A 24,456-nucleotide genomic window follows, 5' to 3' on the forward strand; every position below is an offset into this window, starting at 1 on the left:
TGGTTTGTTTCAAACTAATACTGCAGTGTCTCCTTGACCCTCTCTCTGCCCTGGTCTTGCCTTGTTGTGGGTGAACGGTGTTTATTTACCATTTTGTATTTCCCATGTTTTTCTGCATGACCTGTGACCCCCACATGTCGTCATGGTAACAATGTCAGGATTTTCCTTTTTTTTATATTTACCACTATGAAAGAAATACTGTATGGTACATATTACTTTTTAATTTATTAAAGCAGTTGGTTTTCATTTGTGCACTGAACGGAACTCTTCTCTGGTCTGAACCTCATCCACAACACTTGATCTTTGCAAAGAAAATGATATCAGGTCTGATTAAAATAAATAAAAAATAAATCCCAAGGAGAAAGTCTCTTGTTTACTGACACGTTTTATTTTATGGGAAAAAAAATCAAACAAAAACATTGGCTGAATGGTATTAAAATAGTATTACAAAAGGGCAAGTATGTCTTCATCAAGTGGTCAGATTTAAGAAAAAAGGGTGAATTTGTATCAATTACAGCGCAACAATCGTCCAGAAAATGGAAAGTTAAAATCAATTTTAAAATATGAGTTTTGGTTACTGATTCTTGCAAGAAAGTAAAGTAAAAAATCCCCCTTCCCTTTTCTAATTCTGATCTACTAACAAACAAATATTAAATTACAGTGCAATTTATAAGAAATACCTGCAGGGCTTCTTCTGCCTGTCGCAGACTAGCTCTCCTCTTCGCTCGTCACCAGCACCCACAAACACTTGCCTTATAATTTGGGTGGACATTTTGGCACAGTCAAAGCACTCAGGAAGATACTTTGTGTTATAATGAAGGAGAAGCCTTTGAGCAGCAGTTCAGGCAGACAACTCGCATTTCGTCTGTACAAAAACGTTGTCTGACTGAACTGAGCTTCAAATGCGACATGTTTCCAACATTTTGGACGTTTAAATAAAAATAAGCCACATCAATACAGGAAGAAAAATAACAACAATTTCAAAATGTTTTTTTCTCCCTTCAATTTCAGATTTCCTCACATCTGGGTAATAGTGAGGGGTGGATGACATGGATACAATTTCTTTCATATCATACTTACATACATGATGATTTAATAAAGTTTCAGAAAAAATACTAAAATGATCTACTGTACACCTGGTAGTTGCTGCAGCTGTTTTTTTGGTAATCCATCAATGTAAATTCCTGAAAAGACAAAGTACTTTAGATGCAAAATGATCAAATCCAATATTTCCATAAAACAGCTCATTGATTAAACATTGATGCCACGGTGTAAACAGTACATCAAATTAATATTGTCTGATGATGCATTTCACATTCATATCGCCCACCCCTAGTAGCAGTTACTCAGTCTCACATCATAGGACTGTTTGTAGCACGACACAGTTGGGAGAGAGATTGAAGGTGCACCTTTTCGCACACTGTACCATACCAGACTTGATGATGAGTCACTCCTAATCCAGGTTACAGGTTTTTTGGGGTTTATTGCAAACTTCACATCTCTCACCATCACACAAATATCAGCAAACTCACAGTTGAATAGTCAAGACGGCAGAGGTCACTTCCTGCCAGAACACCATGCTACAGGATGTCTGATATATTACACAGCAAAATGTTTGACAAACTGTTACTTTTACAGCACAGATGTATAATGATCAGAATACAGTAAAATGTGTGAGCCAGCAATTAGATTAAAAGGAATAGATCTGATATTAATCCAGATGTTTGTAATGTAGATGAACAAAACAACTCTCCCAGAAAATATATCCGATCTAAGCAGACGATCACAGACTCGTACGCAGCAGAAGAAGACGACTAAACTGGGATTCCAACAGTGCTCTCAGAGGAAGCCAAAAAGCAGCAGCAATTCAAAAACAATTCAACAATGATAACCTTAACTACAGCAATAATAGTGATAGTTTAATATTAAATAAAAAGTAGTTTGAACTCCCCCCCCCACATGTGCTTATGTGGGGATTGTGGAAGACAAACAGATAAACTAAAACAGAACGGCATCTGCGGCCTGCTCCAGCAGCACAAGCACGCTGTTCATCAAAACAAGAGCTTGAATTTGATCGAGAAGGTAGGAAGAATAGACATATACCTTATTTACTACAGGTGCAGCAGCTGTTTCCACTAACAGTAAACCAGTGGGATCCATGGAAACCTTTCCACTGTAGTTTAATGAGTTTGAATTACAGGTGATATCAAAACTCTCTCCATATGTGGGATTTCTGGGACATAATAGACTTTAATTTTGCCACTTAATGTGCGTCTGAAATAAATGTCTCTGTTTTGTCAGCCAACGTTATGCATGTTCAGTAGTCACTGCTGCTTCAAAGAATGATCACTTTTAGGATGGTTATTTTAGACATTAATAGAGACATTAGGATTACGTAGCCATAGGATGTGTTCTTCATTGTCTGTAGGACAATTTCATAGCGTATTTCCGAAATCATTCAATGTCATGCATTCCTGAATACCATAATGTGTGCATACGTAATGTTTTTTTATTTTTTATTTTAATCACACTGATCTTTATCATTACACAAGTTCTTGGATATTGTTAACATTTTTCTGTGAACCCGATAGCCGCCATCACCACCCACAAAACTGGTTCTAAATGTTAGTCAAACATATTGTTTAAACAAATTAAATGATGAGGATGATACTGAAACCCGCTCAATCAATTCTAGCTATTTGCTGTCATTAAACCAGCAACCAGCTTGAATGCCTTCATGTCAGTGCAGCAACAGATGCTCTGCAAAACTACAAAAAAAGAAGCTTTTTCCATACAATTAAATGTGTCCAATGTCTGTTGATCATCAGTGCAAGAGATAAAATGTGAAAAGAAATCAAACTGAGAGGCGAAATATTGTGAAGGATTTTGAGTTTAAAATCCATCCTGGAATGTCTGACACACGCACGCACACACACACGCACACACACACACACACACACACACACACACACACGCACACCCCAGTGTGACTTTTCAATTCAAACTAATGCATGCCAGAAGCTGTGTGGTTGCCACCACTGACTTGTCCAGTGATATGAAAATCAATACATGTGGTAGAACGGCTCTCTTGCGTTACTGCAGCCATGAAAAATGATACTGAGAACAACGCAATGTTTCCCATTTGATTTTTTTGGGGGCGTTTTCTCTTCATGTCTGACGTCAGAGAAGTTGGTCGGAGGTTAAAGGAGGAAATTAATTCATTATTTCACTGACAGCGCTAACACAGCTCAACCCTATTAGAATTGGCTGCTTGTCTACCAGGTTGCTAATGGTTACTGTTGGTCTAAATGTCTACAGACTGCAATCTGGGCGCTGTGGCGCTGTTCAGGGTGACGGTGAGGATTATGACACCCTGTCTGACTGTACGTAAGAATCACAGCCTAACTCTAACTCAAACAGTTTTATTTCTTTCTACTGAATCTATCAGATGTAAAGTTAACAACAATAAGACCAAAAGTCACCTGACACGACATCACAGTGCTCTAATAAAAACAAAACAAAATGACAGCGATGAAAGGAAATGTTGTAAAATAAATTTAAAAAAAGAGGTAAAAACTTGCTATTTTGTTTCCCTTTTTCTTTTGTAACCCTCTTCCCTCCAGCCATGTTTTTTGAGTGTGAGCCGTCCAAGGATGGCATCTTGTTATGCTTGTAGTTGTAGCCTAGGGCCAGGTGGTGGCGACGGATAGCCCGTTATAGATGCTTCTTTTTGTTGACCCCATTCTGCACGTGCTTTCTACAACAGAGAGACAACAGAGAGAGAGTCAGTGTAATGAGAGCTAAGGACAGGATAGGGAAGGAGAGAATAAGCTTGTCAGAAGAGGTGATCAGCAGATGTGAGGCATTAGCAGCCAGAGAGGATATAAGCAGGGGTCAAGGCCAGGCAGATAAGGAGTGCCACATAATCACATCTCCATATGGTCCCAGGCTCTTTGATCCTATCTACCTGTGAGGGCCGCTAGTTACACAAGCTCAGTGGGAGACCTGCTCTCTTTGCATCTACACCTGAACTTCAGGAGCAAGTGTCTGCTTGAGTTATCAGATCGTTTTGGTTGTACAGTGATCGGATTGTACCACAAAATAACAGTTCAGAGACGGTGTCATTTTTTTCCTGTGAGTATTCCATGCTAATAAAAAAGTGATTGAAATGTCGGCAGTTTCAGTCTTCAGAGTTTCACTGGTCAAAGGCTCCCATGATAATCAGCAGCAGGTACTCCTTAGACAACTCCTTAGATAAAGACATGAATCCATAAGTTCAGATAAAAAGGCACACAATTTGTTTTTAGTCAAGTTAGCATTTTCTTGTTTTAAGCTCAATATTGCAAAGTGCGGAGTCCTTTTTTTACATTAGAAGAGACCCCTATTAACTTACACATACATTAAACTATGTGTAAATCTCATTAAAAAATCCCCTATCATTCTAGACAATCTACTTAAACCTTTTATAGAGGCATAGTAACTATTACAATAACTGCTAAGATGGGTATAAAAGGACAAAGACTTGTTTGTCCACAAAACTGCCCCAACTGACTTTAAAAAGTGCTATGTGTGTACCATTTTACAACATAAATGTATGGTCTGTAAGCAGTGGTAATACAGGTGGAATTATAAAGTGGCATCAAACTCATGGTAGTGGCATTGACAGCCAACTCCTAAATGAATGCCATAATTCCCAATCAAAGCTGCTTTTTTATGTAGAATCATAGCTTTTATATAACACAGAATATGGTTGACAACAGAAACAAGACTGTCATGTCGTGATATCATGTAGAAACCATCCTCTCTTTGTAAGTAAATTGGTGTGAGGTCCGTGTTTATTATTTTTTAGAGCCTACACAGCATGAATTATATTGTTAGACAACTTTTATACCAGCCACACTAGCAGTTAATATTTATTTCCATTAATCTCAGCTGTGTTTAGTTCAGTCCATGCTAATAAGCAAATGTTGGCATGCTAAAACACTAAACTAAGATGGTGAACAAGGTAAATGTTATTCCTGCTAAACATCGGCATGTTAGCATTGTCATTGTGCGCATGTTAGCAAGCTGGCGTTAGCATTTAGCTCAAAGCACCGCTGTGCCTGTGTATAGTCTCACAGAGCCACTAGCATGGCTGTAATCTCTTTTGTTTATTACGAATATTACAATACACCTGACTATTAGTGCATATAACATAAAATTTGAACTGTATTCAAGAATATTTATTTTATTTATTTCAGTAAAGTTGTCTTTCTTGTGGCATTAGGTCAGCCACTGGCATTAGACAGGGTTTCTGCAAGTTTCAAAAAGTCAAATTTAGGACTTTTTAAGACCTTTATGTATGCAAATTTAAGAGCTATCGTCAAAGTACAACGAAATGCAGAGTCACAAAAGTACTAGCAAAGTAAACAATCTAATTTAAATTGAATAAAAGCGAAGGATTAATAATAATCTGTACATATACATCGAATTATATCTGGAGTATCAAAAGAAAGAACTACAACACCACGGACTAAAGAAAAGACATTTCAATAAGTACTAGAGGCGTTACATGGACGTAGGGAAATAAAGACCTGTTTAAAATGATTTAAGACCTAGAACACAATACTTTAGCGATTTTTTATTTTGAAATTTGTAACTTTTTAAGTCCCTGCAGAAACCATGGTTAGAACCACCTACACTGCTGTCAAACTGCAACAACCCTACTGCTTACTGTAGTTCATATCTCCATAATGACCTGTCTTACAACTAGTGACTTGATGTGGACATTCTTCAAAAAGCACGTTGTAGCTACTGCTGGTTTGGTTTAAACTCAACATTTACAGTGAAAACCTGCCATCAGTTGGCTGGTGGTATTATTCCACCCTGCGCTGGGGTCTCAAATGACACGCAGCCTGTTGGTGTTAACTCACCCCTGGCCGGAGTTGTGATGTCCAGCATCATCACCACCGTGGTTTTCCGCCTGAGGTTCCCTGAGCAGGCCAGCTGCCTTGTTGTCGCCTTCCTCGTCCTCGTACTCCCTGACGTCGTTCACCTCCTTCACTTTTAGCACCTTCACTACGAAAACAACAATGAACTACATACAGAACAGGGGAGAAACGGGATACACAACAGCGGTTAGATTGTGTCATCACTGTGGCAGTTTAAGACAAAACAAACATTGACCATTAATGCTGTATGGGTCTGAATTAAGAAACCTGTGTGTCCTCCTCACCAAGAACCAGTAGATGTTCATGAGCAGCAGTGCCAGGAGAAGAGTGTTGAAGAAGAAGTAGAAAGGGATGTTGGGGACCGACTGGAGACTGGACACACATGTGGCATATAGCACTTTGAGAGGGAACCAGTAGAGACGGAACCAGAACCTGAGAGAACACAATAGAAATGAATGTCTACTCATCGGCAGATCAAGTGTGAGCGCGCGTGTGTTTGTGTGTGTGTTAAACCTCACCAGGTGATGCTGAAGCTGACTGAGCCCATGTTGGATAGCACGTCGTTGAGCAGGTGATAGCCTTCTCCTCTGGACTTCAGGTAGATGTTGAGCTTGGTGAACTCCAGCTGAATGTCATTGATGTCGTGGAGGAACAACACCAGAATCCCTACGTTGTGGTATCTGAGGGCCAGGGAACACACGGTACAGTATGTGTATATAGTTCGGCTTATTTCTAATACAAGTCAATTACAAGCAGGCATCTGCCAATGCAAATGTTTGGGTGGTCCAACCAGAAACATTTACAATTAACCAACCAAGTCAATTTATTTTTGATCTATTTTACCTGCCATTTGAGAGCTGAACACATATTAATGGACAACAATGACCAAAGTATAATTCACCACATATATTGTATGATTGCATCTATGCCGATGATGTGGTAATATAACATAAACTGAATGACGTAGGACACTTTATGCTCATAAAAAAACTAAAAGGGTCAATCATAGCTCTTTTTAGGCTTAACAAAAGGTACCTAAAGGCGTAGGAAAAACTAATGAGTGCCAGGGTGATGATGTGGTGCACCACCATGACAGCTGAGTCCTTCCTCCACACGTCCATGTAGACCGTAGCATAGATGGAGTGGCCGTAGAAGCTGCCCTGGATCAGGTAGGCTATGGCGATGTCGGTAGGCACTGACATACCACTCTTCCAGTCTGGAGGAAAAGTGAGGAAAGGTCACAGGCTGAGACACACAGAGCACAGTAAGGATGTTAGCTTTTACTTTAAAACCAACTTAATTCAGATGCAGATTAGAAATGAAACATTTTGTATTAACATTCATGTAGAGCGTTATGCAGCTTTGGCAGAAAGGGGTGCACTCTGAGCTTTCTCATATGTATTGTAATTGCATCTTTCTTCTTTTGATCTGTTTTCTTGTTGAGTGTCTCAGAATTTTTGCTCACACAGTAAAACAGAAGGTAGTGACTGTATCACAACTATCACAGTTGAAAGCCAACAGAAGTTTTTACTCCAGACCCACTACTGCAAACAAACGTGGGGGAGGTCTTGTTGTGTAGACAACAAGACTCATTGTCTCACAAAACTCAAACACTGCCTATTAAATTATAAAGTTATTCTGTGTTTTAATGATGAATTAACCCACAGAAAAGTAATAAAAGATTCATCTTCTGTAGATGACAGATATGTTGTAGACACAGCAGGATGATTGTTCTATACACACATAGACTGTATACCCATTTGTATTCCTAATATGTCCAGATCCTGAGTTATATGCAGTGACTTCTGGGAAGGATACCAGATAGGGAGGAGGCTGGGGGGATCAGGTTTAACCTCGGGGGAATTAAAGTAAAGTTTCTAAAGTAACGGAAATGTTCTCCTCCGATGTTTGAGTAAGGTATGTCTCTGGAGGGATGGGGTTATGTTTGGGCCGTGTTTAATGCCTATTGATTGGACCTTCCGTCATTAAACATTGAGGAGGAGGCTGCTAGATGGATCACAACAGAGCTGCCAAGGCGAGGCATGGGAACTGGAGACTTTTATATTTTCCTTTGAGACCGAGGCTTTTTTCCCCATTTCTCATCAGAATACAGACCCCTCCTCTCGTCTGCCACTGTGTCTGCGATTTCTCCTAATTCTGCAAATAAATTCTTCTGTTTTGGGCTCTCGCTCTCTCTCTATCTCTGTCTCTCTTTTGCCATTGCCCTCCCCCTCCCCCCCCCCAAACTGAGCAGTCACATTGTGGTACACTGCTTCTGTAGACTGGCAGCTATTAGTGATTAGTGATGCAGCTCCACTCAGAGTGATGGCGTTTGATTGAAGCCCCGACACTTCCATGTCTGATGGATGTGGTAGAGAGACTATAAGAGACATTGCTGGACTTTAAGTGGAATCCCCCTTACACGTCTATCCTACATAAGTAGTGATAGTCATGCATTTGGTGCTATAATGAAGATAAGTGTAGGGGCAAAACTTAATGTATTCTATCATGAAACATTGATTTAGGTTTGTTGGTTTATAATTTCTGTCCTTTTGATTACTATAAAAAGAAGTTTGGATTTTTTGTTTTTAATAAATAACACAGAAAACGTGATTCAATTCAAGGATCAGAATAAATTCATTAATTTTTATTTATTATACAAGAAAGTTAAAAAGTAACATTACATTACAATGTTAACCGGGCTGACTCTGAAACTGGTTTGCAGCAGGTTCCTGTTTTCTTTTCTATCTACTATGCACTGCTATAAATACCTTTCTATTTGAATATTCAATGTGACATTTAACACCCACAGAGTCTCTATAGAATTAGGATGTGCTGCTTGCTGTTTTATTAGAATAAAAAGATTTCAGCTCCTTGAGAGGTTAGGTAGGAAAATAACACTTCATGTAATTTAGCTGACACTTTTACCCAAAGCAAATTCTAATGAGAAAATGGCTCAATTACAGTCACTATTAACCATGTTTTTTCCGTGGCCAATTTTGATCTAGTATGCACTGGCTTCAAAACTTCAGAGAATTCAGTAATCTAATTTGAATTCAACATATTGAATACTGACAAATTATTTAAACCATTAAAGGCTCTTTTCTTTTAACGGGATCAGGAGCAGAGTCATTCAATTAGCAGATCGCTAAGAGGACTAGAACACAAACTGCTAAATAAATGACCTCTACATGACGTTATGTGTTCACACTATCTTACTGTAGAAGACAGAGGGCGGGTCATGGAAAAAGGAGTAGGAGGTGAAGAAGAGCAGGTAGGTGCTGTATGACCAGGACATTGTGTAGAAGACCAGCTTCCACGCGCTCTCTGGCATCTTGGCAGCATCTTTGGGCAGCAGCCTGCACCACTGTGCTAGAGGCTGCGGGGACAGAGCAGAGAGAAGAACCACAGTCAGAACGAGGAGAGGAGGTGTGAGGAAGTCACACACAGAATTCATTAAAATGCTGCTTCTTAAAGCACGCGGCTGGGTGAGCTGCTGGGAGGTCCTTTAGACCCAACTGATTAATTTAGATGGTGTTCTTTTACAGAATTGTGAAATTCAATACAATGGCTCCTAATTCTGAAGCAAGGAATTCACCATGTGTTCTTTAATGTCTTTTAATGCACTAGTGTAGCTTTTGAGCTGAAATCATTTGTCCCTGTTTGTTTTTTTTGCAAAGAACTATGTATGTCGTTCCATGATGTAAAGGCTGATAAATTAAATATTTTTGGCCGGTTGGCGCACAGCTGTTTGTAGAGGGACTGCAACAACCTTAGGATCATTTTTCTGAACTAATAAACTCTGGGTGCAGAAAACAAATTAGCCTAAAAGGCAGCTAGAATGAAGACATTATGTTGGTAGTGTACACAGTTGAACTACCACACAGGCATCACGTGAAATACCGAGTTATTGTGCACAAAGTTCAAACCAATGGATTTTTGCTGGAAATATTAACTCAAGTCAACATCCACTAGTTTAGTGGTTTACACTGAGAAATCGATAGGGTAAGATGACATTTATAAGATGGAAGATGACTATTGGCCTGTTGCCAGCACTACTGACAGTGTCCGGATGTTTCTTTAGATGCCAGATTAGGCAGAGTCGCTTTTAGGCAGAGACTGTTACATATGCATATAACTCAAATGACATATGCTGTCTTTCTGACACACACACACACACACACACACAACCTTCAACAGTAAGCAACAGTTCATACATACATACATACATGCAGACATACATACATACAACCATGTGACTGTCTGCCCACAGAAACATGTCTTTCACATGTCGGCCTATAGTTTGCTGTGTGGGCAGAAATAGTGGAAGTGGGAGAGAGAAGGCTTCCTCCCTCTGTCCTCTCCCTAATGTTGCTGCCTCCTCACTTCCACCTTTTTCCTCGCCTTGTCTCTCTCTCCCTCCAGCCTCTATCTCTATTGTTACAGTAGAAACTCTGACTCATAATCACAGAGGAACAAAGACGCGCAGAACGTCAGCTAAAATACGTCAAGACAGGTCCATCAGTTCGCCAGGCAGGTGTTCAGTGTGCCGAGACAGGAAACCAAACCCACCGCCTCACAAACACACACACACACACATACACACACAAACACACCACTTTGGAAGGCAATGAAATGGTGTAACAGGAGGCAGAAAAGTGAAAGTGGCCTGTGTCAGTGATACAGTACATCTCAGTCAGTTGTTACCAAGCAGCTAGTCTACAGGATATGATACGACAGGGCTCAATAACCCACTACATTACATATTAATGGAGGGAGTCGTTCTCAGAAAGTCCCATTCACAAGGATTCAGAACTGTATATGTCTGATACTTTGCCTGTCTGCTCGACACAAACACAACGCCTGTAGAGTCGTTTATCTCTTGTTTATCATCTTACTCCTTTCTCTTCATTCTTTTCCCTTTCTATTTGCCTTCATTCTTATGTGTCTGAGTCCCTGTGTCACACGCAAGAGTCACAACCAGACAAGGGAAGGAAGCTGACAGGGCAACACCGATGCTGAGATAAGTTCTAACGGCAACCGACTGTGTGGTTCTCAATTCGTATCAAATGAAGAAGATGATAGGCAGAGGCAGGGGGCACATGATCCCACCAGGGGCGGCTGATTGGTTGTGACAGGTATGTAGAGTGTGTGACCGGAGCTCAGGACACTCACCACATTCTTCTAAGTTTCTCAGTACATCTGTATCAGTCCCTCTCTATCAGCCCTCCCATCCGCTGTCTCCTCCCCTCCTTCCCCTTTTATTTCACGCTCTTCTTTCATTCTCTTCAACCCGTCACCCCCCCCACCCGCCTGCAACATTTATTTATAGAAGCCAGCTGTCAACACACAGCATACCCCCCCAGTCTTCCAACACATCACCCCCTCCGATACACAAAAACATAATCTTATGCACACTCACGCAGTCTGTAGCACACTTGTGGCTGATACAGATTCCTGCATACAACAGCTATGCCTCTGCAGCTCATACCTTACATGTTAGTCACTATTACTGCCGTCTCACTGCTGCTCTGACTTCTCCATATATACATCTGTTCCGTTTACCCTTATATGCTTATACACATGGTTTCACTCTGTCCCATTTGCAGTTTCTGGTCTACTTTTCATGCCCTTTAATCTGTGTCATTGTTTGTGGCTACATTTAAGAACATTTTACAGTTGCCCGAGCTGGCGTGCGCAAATGTGACGTCATGAGAGCGCCAAAACTGTTCATACTGGCATGTGGTGGTGGCAACACTAGTTGCAGGCGACCGACTCTGCTATTTCTATGGACTGGGAGAAGAAGAAAAAGGTAAACAACGACAGAACTGGCAGTAGCACTGACGTCAGTGGTTTGATTTGATTCGTCGGATAAAGCCTTTCATTCGCCATAAAACAACTCATCTTAACCCAGTAAGTTTACAAGAGAGACTTGCAGTCACTCTGAGAGACCTGGCATCCTCGAGCTTGTTGAGGCTTCCTCTTTCCGCTGAAAAAAATAGAGTGGGACTGAAAATCTTGGAGCGCCAGCAAGATCTGTCATTTTGACGTCATACTGGTGCACGCACGCTTGGATGCGTCGACTGTAAAACGGCCATCACACTGCAACTAAAACCATGCAGCAAGTAGTGACAGTTTTCTTTGGAAAGGGTGTCAGCCACATTTTACAATCAAAGTGTTTTTTTTTTGTGTGCACCTGAGATGTGCGCACACTTGGTCCCACTTACATAACACTTATATAACTTTATATGACAATATAATAATGCCTGTGTCACAATAACTTTGCAAAGTTGCCAGATCCTTCCACACAGTAACATAAACCACTCTTTTGGTGTCTGATAAGCTTTCAAACTCATGGATCTGATACTCAAACTGGACTCCCTGGATCACATTTCCTCTTCCAATCTGTACCTGTAGCAAGCACTTCCCCAAAGCAGCTCCATGCATTTTTTAATGCAGTGCTCTGTCTGGTTTATCACCCAGCATGATTATAGAGCAACACATTCCTGATTACATCCAGTTTCAAAGTTTAAACTACTTGCAACACCTGTTATAAAAGTAAGTAAACCCCAACCCTTAATTTGTACAAAATTTCCTATTTGCAGTGGCATGAAATGGCACCAGCTGATAGTAGATTTGTCTTTAAGGTTCAGTTACTGGTATTTGTTAGGGAAATGTGATGTTTTTACTTCCTGGCTAATTTTGGACAGAAGTGGTCTCTCTGGTCCCGGCCTTTAAGCGACCTAAACTACACAGCAGGGACATCTTTGTTTGAAATGCAGATTACATAACAGCCAATGGCTGCATTATTGTCTTTCTGTCCCAGCCGGCCCACCATCACACTGGGTCCTATCCACCCACTCTATCTATCTACCCTTTAGTTCTCTATGCCAGCATACGAAGTGGGGATTTAGTGGGTCAAGGACACTGAGATAATCCACTCGTCCTCTGTTGGATAAATGACAGGGCCTTGAATTACTCAATTGGGACCTGCAACCATTCAACAGTCGTTGTGCACCCCGCCGACTGAACTTGTTCTCTGGCTCACGGCACCACTGGATTTTATTTTGCTTTCAGCTACCCCCTGCTAAGGAGAAGCACCTTTAAAAAATAACTAGGAAAGGAAACAGAAGAAAGGAGAAAAGAAAAGGAGATGGTATCACATAGACTTGACGAGAAATAAGTGGTTCCCTTAGCAACTGTGCAGGGATGTTGGCAAAGCCCTACGGTGTGGCCTAATCGCTCATCCACTTGAGTCCTTTCTGCATCCTTCCTTTCCCCCGTTTCTCTGCAGCTGCACCCCATTGCCCTCCCTTCCACCCTCCTCTCTAAAACGCCCTCTCTGCCCTTCCTTGAAGCAAGTGATGAGAGAGGAGAGAGGGTGAATGCACTCCAATGGCCTGTCGCGTAAGAACAAAAACTGGGCCAGTGAGTCAGGATTTTGGCTCGTGTGGATCTGTTCAATAAGGCCCTCTCGCTCTCAGTCACCCTTTTTCAGTCTTTCGATCTCTCTTGTTGTTCTGACGTTACTTTGTCAGTCTCAGTGGCCCTTTTAAACCCAATTCTGTCACGGATTCCCCCTGTTCTCTTTACATCTATTTCTAGACTGGGGTCTAATGGGATATTCAAAAGCTAATCCAATGGACGGCCAGAGTTTTAGACTAAATGACCAGACTGTGGTTCCAGACTGTGACCAAAATGTGAAAATGTGTGCAACTGAATCCAATCCCCCTGTTTTTTTTAATTTTACAAGTTAAATGTGGAAGGGGCATGTCAATGACTCCGGAATCTGTGGCAGGCCAATGAGTGTAAGAAGAATAGGGAATGGTCACTGTAAGGGGCTAATGTGTGGATGGGAAGGGTCCTAGAGATAATCGAACGTGCGTAAACGTCTGTGGGAAGGAGACAGATATCACAACCTGCTACGTGCGTCTGAACAATGAGCAAGCAAACTATGCGGCTGGTGCGGCGGCTAGTGTGCTAGGACCAGAGTCTACAGTATCACAGTTGGATCATGATTCAGTCAGAGGTTTGTGTGGCGAAAAAAAGGTCCGAACCCATCATTTTTGGGAAGACAGGCTGCGAGAATTCAGCTGGTTGAGGTACTGTAAGGAAACAACTCCATGTACTGCAAGTGTTGCTGTCGCTACCCCAACACTACGGAGAACACAAAGTTAGCCAACAGCGCAGGCACTTCTCAGTTTAACACATTACACTAGTTAAACACAATCATAGCCTCAAGCATAGAGCAACATGTAATAAGCACATGTTGCCTGCATGTTTACTGTGGCTGCTTCTTCTGACCATTCCTTGCTACAATATGTATTACTAATTTACCAACAAGTGGTGCCAGATTAATTCAAATTCAACTGTAGATTGATTTTAATAGCCTGACAATCACAGTGAAAAAATGGGTACTGGCTTTCCATTCCAAGTCTCTCTCTCCTCCCTCCGCCATTACCCCACTAATGTTGGGTAATGGCAGCGTTTTCAGTCGTGACCTCTTTTCATCCATATCCTGCCTTCTGATGAATGAGATGAGTCAAACTCAATAAAAAGGAAATGGACTACAGATGAAAGACATTCAATCAGAGGAATGTGAGTGACTTAGTAGAGAAAACCCATTAATCTAACCCCACTGAGAAGGAACACACACACACACACACAGACAAAACAAAAACGATCTACACTGCATTTCTCAGATCAGATAGAGCTAACAGATGGTTAATGAAAAATTGTCATTGTTTCTTTCTACACATGGAAGATTTTAAGTGAAAAGCCACAAACTTCTTTTGTTCTTCCATTTGGGTTAAACTTTGAGAATATTCCGACTACATTTACTCCCTTTTGATACCAATTATTTTTGCACAAATGTTTTTTTAACAGACACTTGAAGGCAACAGATGTTGGGGTTTGCAAGGACAGAAAGACATTTTAATATGGAGAAAGAGCCCAATCATATCCTTGATATGGACCTGCCATTTAAACTAAAAGAAACCGGCTATGAGATGTTATTCATTCATTAAAAACATCTGGATGACGAGGCAAGCAGACTAATTTAAAACAAATAGAATATGACTTTCCACATGGATGTTGTTTAAATATCTGGCCCACCAGGACATCTTACAATTGCGTATGGTCACTGCTGGAAAATTGATGTTGAACCAAGAGGCTTGTTGAACATTTCAACCTAATTTGATTAAAAGTACATAATTAGACCAGGCAACGTTGCTGGAAAGCAAACTCATTTGCACACGTGTTCGTGACTGGACAACTAGGTAAATAACCACAATTTATGACTGTAGTGACATGTAAAAGACACACCTTCTGACCATCACAGATTAAGCAAATTGTCAGGCCCCCAGCTGACTTGACTGGCTGGTGTAAAAACCTAGCCAACATTCAACAAGTTCAAGATGTTTTCAGGTCTTATTGTCCCTACACAAATTTAATTACTTGAACTAAATCGCAAAACATATTCAATAATACTGTGAAACACTGCAGTTAAATCTTTGAATCAGTTGTAAGGTGGTGGCATGGCAACTATTATACAGACTTAACACAACTTTATCAGACACTCACAGCAATGGAACCATCAACAACCTATTTTTAGTCAGAATTAAACATGCAGTGGTTTCAGTTCCTGCTGTGTAAATACAAGAGATGTATTCAAATAAAGTCTGGGTCTGAAACCTCTTGTCTGTGAGCATGCGTATGATTTACCAACATATATATTTCACAATTTGTGTATGCATGAGAGCCGGTGCACCTGTTAGGAGGTCTAGCCCATTAGTGAATCCCAGTGGAGGCATTAACTCCCTACTTAGTTCTCAGCACAGCAATGATCAGAAAGGCTAAAGCTACCGAACAGAGAGCAGGAGAGCACACTTCAAGAAAAGCTAACTCGGCCGATTTCATACACCTCATTCACATTGAACCAGAAGGAGAGTCTTGGAAACACCCCAACATAAAAGGTGCAGTCTCAGAGAAGTGTTAAGATATTCACTCAAGCTGCTCCCTGTCCAGACTGACAACTAGAAGACATATGGCTGTCATTTATAATGCACTAGCCTTGAAATTGGCAACACAGACAGAACTTGTGTGGTTCATGAGCTCACCATAATCATCCACACACAGCCGCTATCTAAAAACACACACATGCACTCACACATTCATAGACAGACAGCAATGTTAACTGTAAGAGACGGGAAAATCAATTTAATGACTTATCTTGTTGTTGTTATTTAACCTTGTCGTAACAAAGTTACATATTTTTGTGATGTAACCACAAAGACACATCTTGCTTGACACCATATGGAGCTAAATAATAAATACGAAGCTGCCTAGTAGAGTCTCAAAACCTGCTTGTAAGGTCCATTACATTCATTAAAAAACAATACACATAAAAAAGATATATGCAGACTCCACTGTTATGAGGAGTGTAAAAAAAAATTGTTATGTTGACAATAAATTTACAACTGAAAGTATCAATCAACAGTTCCACAAGAAAGTTAAAATTAATCAGAAATGGTGACTGAATTACAAATCAAACTGTCAATTAAGATCCAATAGGGTATTTTACTGAGAGATCCCTGTTATCACGTGTGTGTGTGTGTGTGTGTGTGTGTGTGTCTGTGTCTCCAGAAACTTCTAGAAGTTAGAGAAGCTCATTTAAGACTGATGATTATAGCTCCGGTACACTAATCTAATGAAGTTAAATGATGATGGGATGTCTGAATTAAGGTTAGGTTGGTGGTTCAGGTATGGACTACAGCAAGGAGTAAGGCAGACCTACATTATTGGGCGTTATGGTTACACAGTGGCACTATAGACCTATGCAGTAAATCAAGCAATGACAATTCTGTATCTATTTTAGCTTTCATTTACTTTGAAACTCCAAAAGTAATTAATATAACAGTTATTGTTTTCTCTTTAGGATGCCTTGTAAATAAACCTCTAAACCTTTAACCTACTTAAAACCTCAGTAAAACATGCTTTTATTCCCAAATCAGTGTCAAAGTGTAAAATACAGTACGACGATGTAATACTTAAAGCCCTGAATCTACATAATTCAATTTCACTTCACTTTCAAAGACCTTTAAATCCTACAAAACATCAGCATACAAACACAATGTTCCAGAGTTTAGTTTAGACATGTGACCTCCACTGGAAGATACATGTCATTCTTATCCAAAATATAATGTCTCCAGGAGATGAAAGAAAGATACAGAGAAAAAAACATTTAAGACACTACATTTAGTGTAGGAAAGGGCACCCTTTCTGATTATGAGTCCATGCAGATGTACCAGTTCGTCCACAAACAGAGGGAGAGAGAGACTGGGATTGAGAAGAATGCTTCTAAGATCCTACCCATGAACTAAAGTAAAGAGAAGCACACAAATAATGATAAACACCCTCTGGACACACACACACACACACGGCCTAAGAGTGCATGAAGATTACCACAACATTTCCTCCATCCACTGCAGTTGCCTTGCATGACAGACAGCTGCTAAGTGTGAAGTTTACAGTGTGTTCTTGTCTAATTACCCGGCCGTAGCCCGTCCACTGTGTCTATCGGGAGGGAAATAAGGGAGACAGAAAGCGATGAGGGGAAAAAAATCCGGTTGAAAGGCTGACCCACAACAGCTCTGGCCAAGGCCTCGCAGCACATTCCAGTTGACCAGAGGAGAGTCCAGACTGTCACGGTCAGCAAACAGAGCTGAGTTATGATCCTGCTTTGTACCTGGTGATACATAGGGCTGCTTTAGCTTTCATTCCCCATGTTAAAGAGTATACAGGCCATCCCAATGTTTCTACCGCCAGTTTTATCATTAATACATCTGATTGTACTGAATAATGGTGTATGAAAGAGTCTTCTACAAAATACTGAATTAAATATATAATACATCAAATATGAAGAAAAACACCTGAAGGCTGCACTCTCTTTTGTTCACCTGATGGAGAACATAAGTAGAGTAGGAAGGCAACAAACGCTTGTTTTTATTTGGATTTATTGATTGAAACGACAAGAAAAAAAGAGAAAAGTTCCCCGTTGCTACTTCACAGAGCCTAATGTGACGTCTTTTCATGTTCAACCAACAGTCCAAAATCTAAAGATATTCAGTTTACAATTATGTAAATCAAGAGAAAAGCAGAACACTCAACACACTTTAACTCAAACCAAAGAATGTTTTAAGTTGCATTTTTTTAGTTTTTCTTTTGATTAACTAATCATTTAATCAACTAACCAGCGTGAGAGTCTACATGTGCCTGGAGTTAGTGTTTATTAGCAGTAAGCTTAAGAGCAAATCTTAAGAGTCAATTTAGCGGACTTTAAAATTGTCGATACATAATTCAAATCTATCTCCCTTATAAAATAATATTTGCTGATAATGCAAATGGCTGGCAAAAAGGAGTTGTATAAAAGTGAACTAAAGGTTCAAAAAGGCAGTGATGTGGAAACCTGCTACTAAACTTGACTAGCAAGACACTAAATACGTAGGAAATATGAACACGGACAGCTTGATGCTGAGTCCATTACAGGTTGGAACAATCGTGCAGGAGGCCAACCCTACAAGTGCACAAAGCCATCAGACATTTAACTTTTTGCAGACATACAAAGTTTGTAACAAACTGTAGCACTAAAATTTGGCATAATCAAAAATACGCACAAACATGATGGATAATTAGACGTATATAACACAGCTATCACAGTGACAAATTGTGATTTATTGAAGCAAAAACTGTGTGGGGAAACAAAGGGTCCGACAGTTTTGTGAAGCCATAAGTGCTTTCTGTATTTATGATGTATGAAACACTGAAGCACACAGAGCAATAGATCATGTGTCAAGTGTTGGCGAAAGTGCTGCTCACTTAAATCCAATGTGGTGATAAATCAGATAGCTGAAGGGAAAGAAGAGAAGGATGTAACTAATAACAAAACTTCCCAAAAATTGCTTGCAATCAGTGTCAAGCGAGCAAGTTTCTCCTGAGTGGGCACTTTTCGCTGAATGGAAAGCACTTCCCCTTTACTACAAATTCAGTATCAGGTTTCTCTGTGCGGCTCTTATGCAGAACATTGAGCAGGGGCTCAGTGGAAGGTGATCAAGATTTGTAGTTGGGGGACCATGTCAAACCTCAGTCTGCTTTCACATTTAAAACAACAGCATGCTACTTGGCTCTACGCAGGGAGATGAGCTCTGCAACAAGACTAGAGCTGGCAAGCATACTGCTGCTCTCCTCTTTGAGTGACTGCTTCAAAGTGTGTGTGTGTGTGTGTGTGTGTGTGTGTGTGTGTGTGTGTGTGTGTGTGTGTGTGTGTGTGTGTGTGTGTGTGTGTGTGTGTGTGTGTGGCCATGGAAGGCATTTATGAGAGTGGTCATAAACTGCTGCAGTTAGGAGAGCTTGACGATTGTCTGCCTTACATGTATACAGCACTACAATAAAATCATTTCGAATGTAATGTTGCATACAAGGACTGTTAGAGGGACAGTGAAATGTCCATGCAGGTCTCTAAATCAGAGAAATTATTTAATTAAAGTTGTTGGAGGGTGGATGATTTTTTAGCATACGACTGTTCATCTCACAGAGATCATAAAATATGCGACATTTGACATGACATGTCATTGTATATGACAAAACAATGGCTCAGAGGCACTGATGTCTAAGTTTGCTCTCTTTTTCCGATTTCTCTTCTCTTCACTATTTTCTCACCACTTTCTCCACTATGCATTAATATTGCAGGAAGTTGCACGTGCATGCTCAAATGCACACACAAACATATCTAAAACCTCACCCAGACACTTAAAGGAGAATTCCGGCCAATTTTTACGTTAATCTTGAACGCAATAAATATGTGGGTACTGTCAATTGAAAAAGAAAAAGACCCAAATCGGTGCTGGAAAACTTGAGTTGCTGCAGCTCCGTCTATACGAGCTTCCACCGAGCTAAAACGGCAGTTGTCGGATCCTGTTGTAGAAAGACTATGACCCTCTTAATAGACACAAAATGCAACTTAAATGTCTGTGAAACACAGACCTTACATGACAACGAGATGCGTTTTCAACTCAGACATTGTTTAAATTCCCCTACCATGTCTTGATCCTGCCGGTAGCTAGCTTGCCCTGATAGCTGCTAGCTCCTAGCTGCCACCCGGAATTCAGCCAAGCTTCTGTGATAATCATGCCGACAACAATCAACTGAGCCCCCGGTGGTCTGGCTATGTCCTCCAGAGGACAGGTCATGTCACATCTTGAAGTTTACACCCCCTGAAAAAACAGTAGTGTGCAGATGGGAGCTGTTTACCTTTTCCTGCTTCAACTGAATACCCAGGGGACTTCAGCGCGAGACTACAGCTAGCCTTCTCTAACGCTATCACCGAGCAAGCTACCGACATTGATTGAACTGCTTCCTATGCTTAAGCCACGCCCCCTTTCATAACTGGTGACCCATTTAAAGTAGAGTCTTGACTGAGGTATCATTGAACTCAGCAAAGACTTCCTTTTTCATTGATCATGGTTTGGCCCGCCCCACATGCTTTAATCATGCCACATTTCCCAGATAATGAATTGTATTACGTAGAGTCTTGTGTGATATATCATTGAACTCAGCAGAGAGTTCCCTTTACTTTGGTGATGATTTGCAGTGTCAGAGCGCAAGTGCATGGTCGCAAGGAGGAGCGTCCACCAGTAACCGCGACATGCAAACAAGCGCGAGGGCCCGTCCAACGCTGCTTGCAGTTTTTAATTGCATTTTGTGTCTGTTAAGAGGCACAAAGGCTCTCTAAAACACTCCCCGACAACTGCCGTTTTGGCCGGATTTCTCCTTTAAACACAAACACACAAGCATATGAATGCAATGCGCAACTCATAGATCCCCATACAAACACCTATTTGAATCATGCAAGCAAACAGAGACATAAACCTTTACACGGCAAATGTCTGCAGAGTGAAGCTGAAAAAAAAAAGAGGAAGGAGTACAGCTACTTTCACACGACATGTCACATGCAATTTAGAAGACAACAAAGTACATTTTCTTTACAAGTCAGGTCATATAGGCAGAGTGAAGCATTTCACCATCCGTTTTCCTCAATTGAATGGAAAGCTTTTCAACACCTAACTTATATCATCACAATTTAAAATGCCAGTGTCAGTTGCGGGTGAGTCAGTAGATTATGCAGATTATTGTTATGTAACAGTAGAGCTCAAGTGGTCAATCAACAAGTTGTTCTTAATGTAACCTGAAAAGGTGGCGCTCAAGCTCATACACTCAAGCATCAAACCAAAAGTGAAACATGATGGAAACCACTTACTAAAGCAAACAGTTCAGTGCACAGCGGCCACCCCCTTTCCCAACACACTCCCCAAAAGACTCAGTACAGAAATTAATCCATCCGACCTCAACATGTGCATTTTGGACCTTATTTCCCAGCTTTTGAACAGCTGTGTTCACCAAGTTAGCCACCATAAAAGCAAGCGTCCATCCACAGTCTTATGTCTAGTAGTGTGCTTGAGGACACTGAATCCTTAATTGAAATGATCAGCTGGGAAAATAAATCTTCTAAATGCAGAAGATTAAATAACTCATTCTCAATGAGAGGGTTCCACCAGAAGACATGAGTCTCATACGTTTATGGGTTACACATTGTAACAAGATGTGACTACTGTCCTGACTGAGTGCACTGACCTGAGCACACAAAATTAAGTTTCATTCTGCTGTTTTTCACAATTGCTTCCTCTCCTTACAGTGAAAAACTCAGAGAGTAAGTGGATCTTGTTAGTGTGTCAACCATGACTGTGAGCACTGTAAGTAACAAAACAGGAAACTAATTATTTTCATCTATGTGCTCTTGTGGCAGATGTGTTCTGAAATTCAACAGCAAGGTAACTAAGGTAACACAGACTCATTGCCTTTACTACGCAGACCGATCATGCTTACTGCTTAGCGTAGTCCACCCCCCAAAGGCTCATTCTGAGCTAGGAAACACCCTGATATTGGTGCCTATGTCATTTCTTTAGCACAACATTATTTGAGGTCCAAAAAGTGTTTTTATAGTATGCCAGAAGAACCACCATGGACTCCTCACATCAGATTACACAAAGCTTGGTCCACTGATGTGTAAATGTCTATAAGGTTGCATGAGCTCTGAAACTAATTAAGTCTGTGTGCTCAGGATTGTCTGTGCTGTCATCTGTTCTGCTTGTTGTTGCAGACATTGGATCCCATAGCTGCTGTTGTGAACTTAAAAACCACAATTCAAGCATACTGACAAGGTAATAACTGTGTTTACTTAACGTTCAACTAAACAAGTAAGAAAACATTCTGTATAGTTCAAATCAGTGCAATTAGTTGAGCTCACATACAACCTCAGATAATGTAGTTGTACGCATCTGACAACCCACCCCAGCTTTTGTGATGCATAACAGCAATATTCGTATTGCATTAGCTCAGCACGACTGACCTTACACTGAACCCGTCCTCTTCATCTCTAATGTAAGCTCTGCAAAGGTGGTGTTACACATGCACTAAATAACCAAGGTATCACTGACCGATTCTTCATGCCTCCAACATAAAGTAAAAATCTCACCCATCCTTCACAGACCACCCTTAAAACACACACACACACACACACACACACACACACACACACACACACACACACACACACACACACACACACACACACACACACAGCATTCTCAGGTCACATCTGGCTTCACACATGGGGCCCTGAGCTAAAGTATACTGCTGTATTAGCATCATCGTCGTAGCATCTACTACGTGCAGACTCTCCACCCCCACTCACAAGCACAGCACAATAACGAGCCACATCCTGGATATCTGTCAAGAAGGGCCTCTCCCTGGCAGCACCAACAGGGTGGATGTATCGATGAGCACGACAATGAGTGATGGCAGTTTAATTTAAATATGATTCTTTTATCAATGTGAAGACACTTGAACGGTTAGGTAGGCCTACTGGATTAGCAAAAAACCACATCTTGCTTTTAGGTTATTATATTCTTAACTTCTTTATCTCATGCCTACAACTGGATCTAATTTGTTAACATGTGTTACAGCCTATACTCACTCTCCACTGCTGCCTCACGTTCAGTCTGCCCAGAGCATGTCAGTCACAACGCCTGAGAGATGGAAGACACGAGGCCACACTTCTGCTCTAATTTCTACCTAAAAGAGCTAAACCAATTCATTAAGGGTGTGAGTAAATTAACCTTGGGGAGTTGGGGTTGATCAGAATGAGTTGTGATAGTGTGTGACCCACCTGAAACAGACTTTCTGTCAGTCCCCGCCTGATCTGCGTCCACAAAAAGGCGCAAAAGAAGAATAGGGTGATCTCGGTCAAGGTAATATTTGCATTATCCAGGAGAGTCTGTTTAGAGAGCTCCAACCCGCAAGGACTACAGTCTCTCCATGCTCCCAGCATTACGGTGGAGGCCTTGGTGATGAGGTCCAAGTATCCCGGCATGGGCTCCACTTCCACGGGACCGGCGTCCCCGGTATGACCGCTCATTGTGGTGCGACGCAGGAAGAACAAAAAAGAAGGGTAGCCTACTCCAAAGAAGGGTAGAGGAAATGCAGGGACCAATACTGTCCAGACTGGGTGTCTAATCCGTGAACCAGCTTGCTAGCTCAACTAAAAACGCTAAAACAAGCTTATCTAACCAGCTTACCCTCTTCAGTAGCTTAATTCTTTGTTTTCCAATTTAAGACATGGGCGACCAGGACAGTTTTATAAATGATAGCGGGGCCTATCTGTTCTGACCAGAAACACCGGCTATGATGCTGAATTTGATAGTCAAATATCAAAAAAGGTTTTGACAGTTAACGTGAGCCATTAGCGCTTGTCTGGTAGAGGTTTATTTTGATCATCATTCCGCTACGCACACAGGCTCATCAGCGCGTCCTGGTTGCCCGCCTAGCTAAGTTATATCAAACGCACACAATAGCAAATGGACCAGCATTGGCGGCAGTTTCCAAGCTAATCTAGCTACTTGAATAAATTGCCTTAAAACGTGAAGGATTTCTCACACATGAAGGATTTCAGCTTGCAATCCGACTTGGTCTTTCCAGCGCCGAGCCCAGCCAGCACATGCGACTATTGCGCCGCTACACTGTAGCGTCTAACCTTTCCGTTATTCGCTTTCTGTATCTTTAACGTCTCTGTACCGCTTCATGAGTGTGAACAGCAGATTTTCCTCACCGGCAGGCAGAGCCAAGTCCACCGAAGGGGGTAAAAAGATAGATAAGAATAGTATCCTATGAAGAGGCTGCCCTCGCTTCTTCTTCTCCTCCTCTTCCTGCGCTGCCGCTCTGGCCTGGTCAACGTGGCCGTGGCTGCGTTTTGACAAGCCGCGCTTCGCTTTCAATGGGTTTCAACTGGTAAATTGAAGAGTAAAGCGTACGTGTATGCAAAATGAAGAAGAAAAAACAGAGGGGCGTGACGTAATTAGTGACCGCTATCTTCGTTTTGAACCCTTTTTAGGATTAAAAAGGATGACTTAAAGAG

The 24,456-nt window shown here is 41.2% G+C and overlaps 1 protein-coding gene across 1 annotated transcript; it reads right to left on the reverse strand.

Annotated features, from left to right (window-relative positions):
* Positions 1–180: 180 nt before the first annotated feature.
* On the reverse strand, positions 181–24,389 carry cers1 (ceramide synthase 1). The gene is made up of 7 exons (XM_034882637.1): positions 23,212–24,389; positions 9,150–9,309; positions 6,966–7,146; positions 6,449–6,610; positions 6,215–6,362; positions 5,913–6,076; positions 181–3,757 (listed from the first exon to the last, which is right to left on the reverse strand). Exons 1-7 carry the CDS (start codon positions 23,458–23,460, stop codon positions 3,715–3,717), a joined length of 1,107 nt encoding a protein of 368 aa, XP_034738528.1. The 5' UTR covers positions 23,461–24,389; the 3' UTR covers positions 181–3,714.
* Between the last annotated feature and the right edge of the window lie 67 nt (positions 24,390–24,456).

This window comes from Etheostoma cragini, chromosome 9 (assembly GCF_013103735.1).
Source record: "Etheostoma cragini isolate CJK2018 chromosome 9, CSU_Ecrag_1.0, whole genome shotgun sequence".
NCBI classification, from domain to species: Eukaryota; Metazoa; Chordata; class Actinopteri; order Perciformes; family Percidae; genus Etheostoma; species Etheostoma cragini.

Excerpts from the sequence above, each read along its gene's own strand:
- cers1 (XM_034882637.1), bottom strand. The coding sequence starts at position 23,460 with ATGAGCGGTCATACCGGGGACGCCGGTCCCGTGGAAGTGGAGCCCATG. Across the intron at positions 6,363-6,448 it reads GTCAGCTTCAGCATCACCTG|GTTCTGGTTCCGTCTCTACT; the intron begins GTGAGGTTTAAC and ends GTGTTCTCTCAG. Across the intron at positions 6,077-6,214 it reads TGAACATCTACTGGTTCTTG|TTCATTGTTGTTTTCGTAGT; the intron begins GTGAGGAGGACA and ends TTCTGTATGTAG.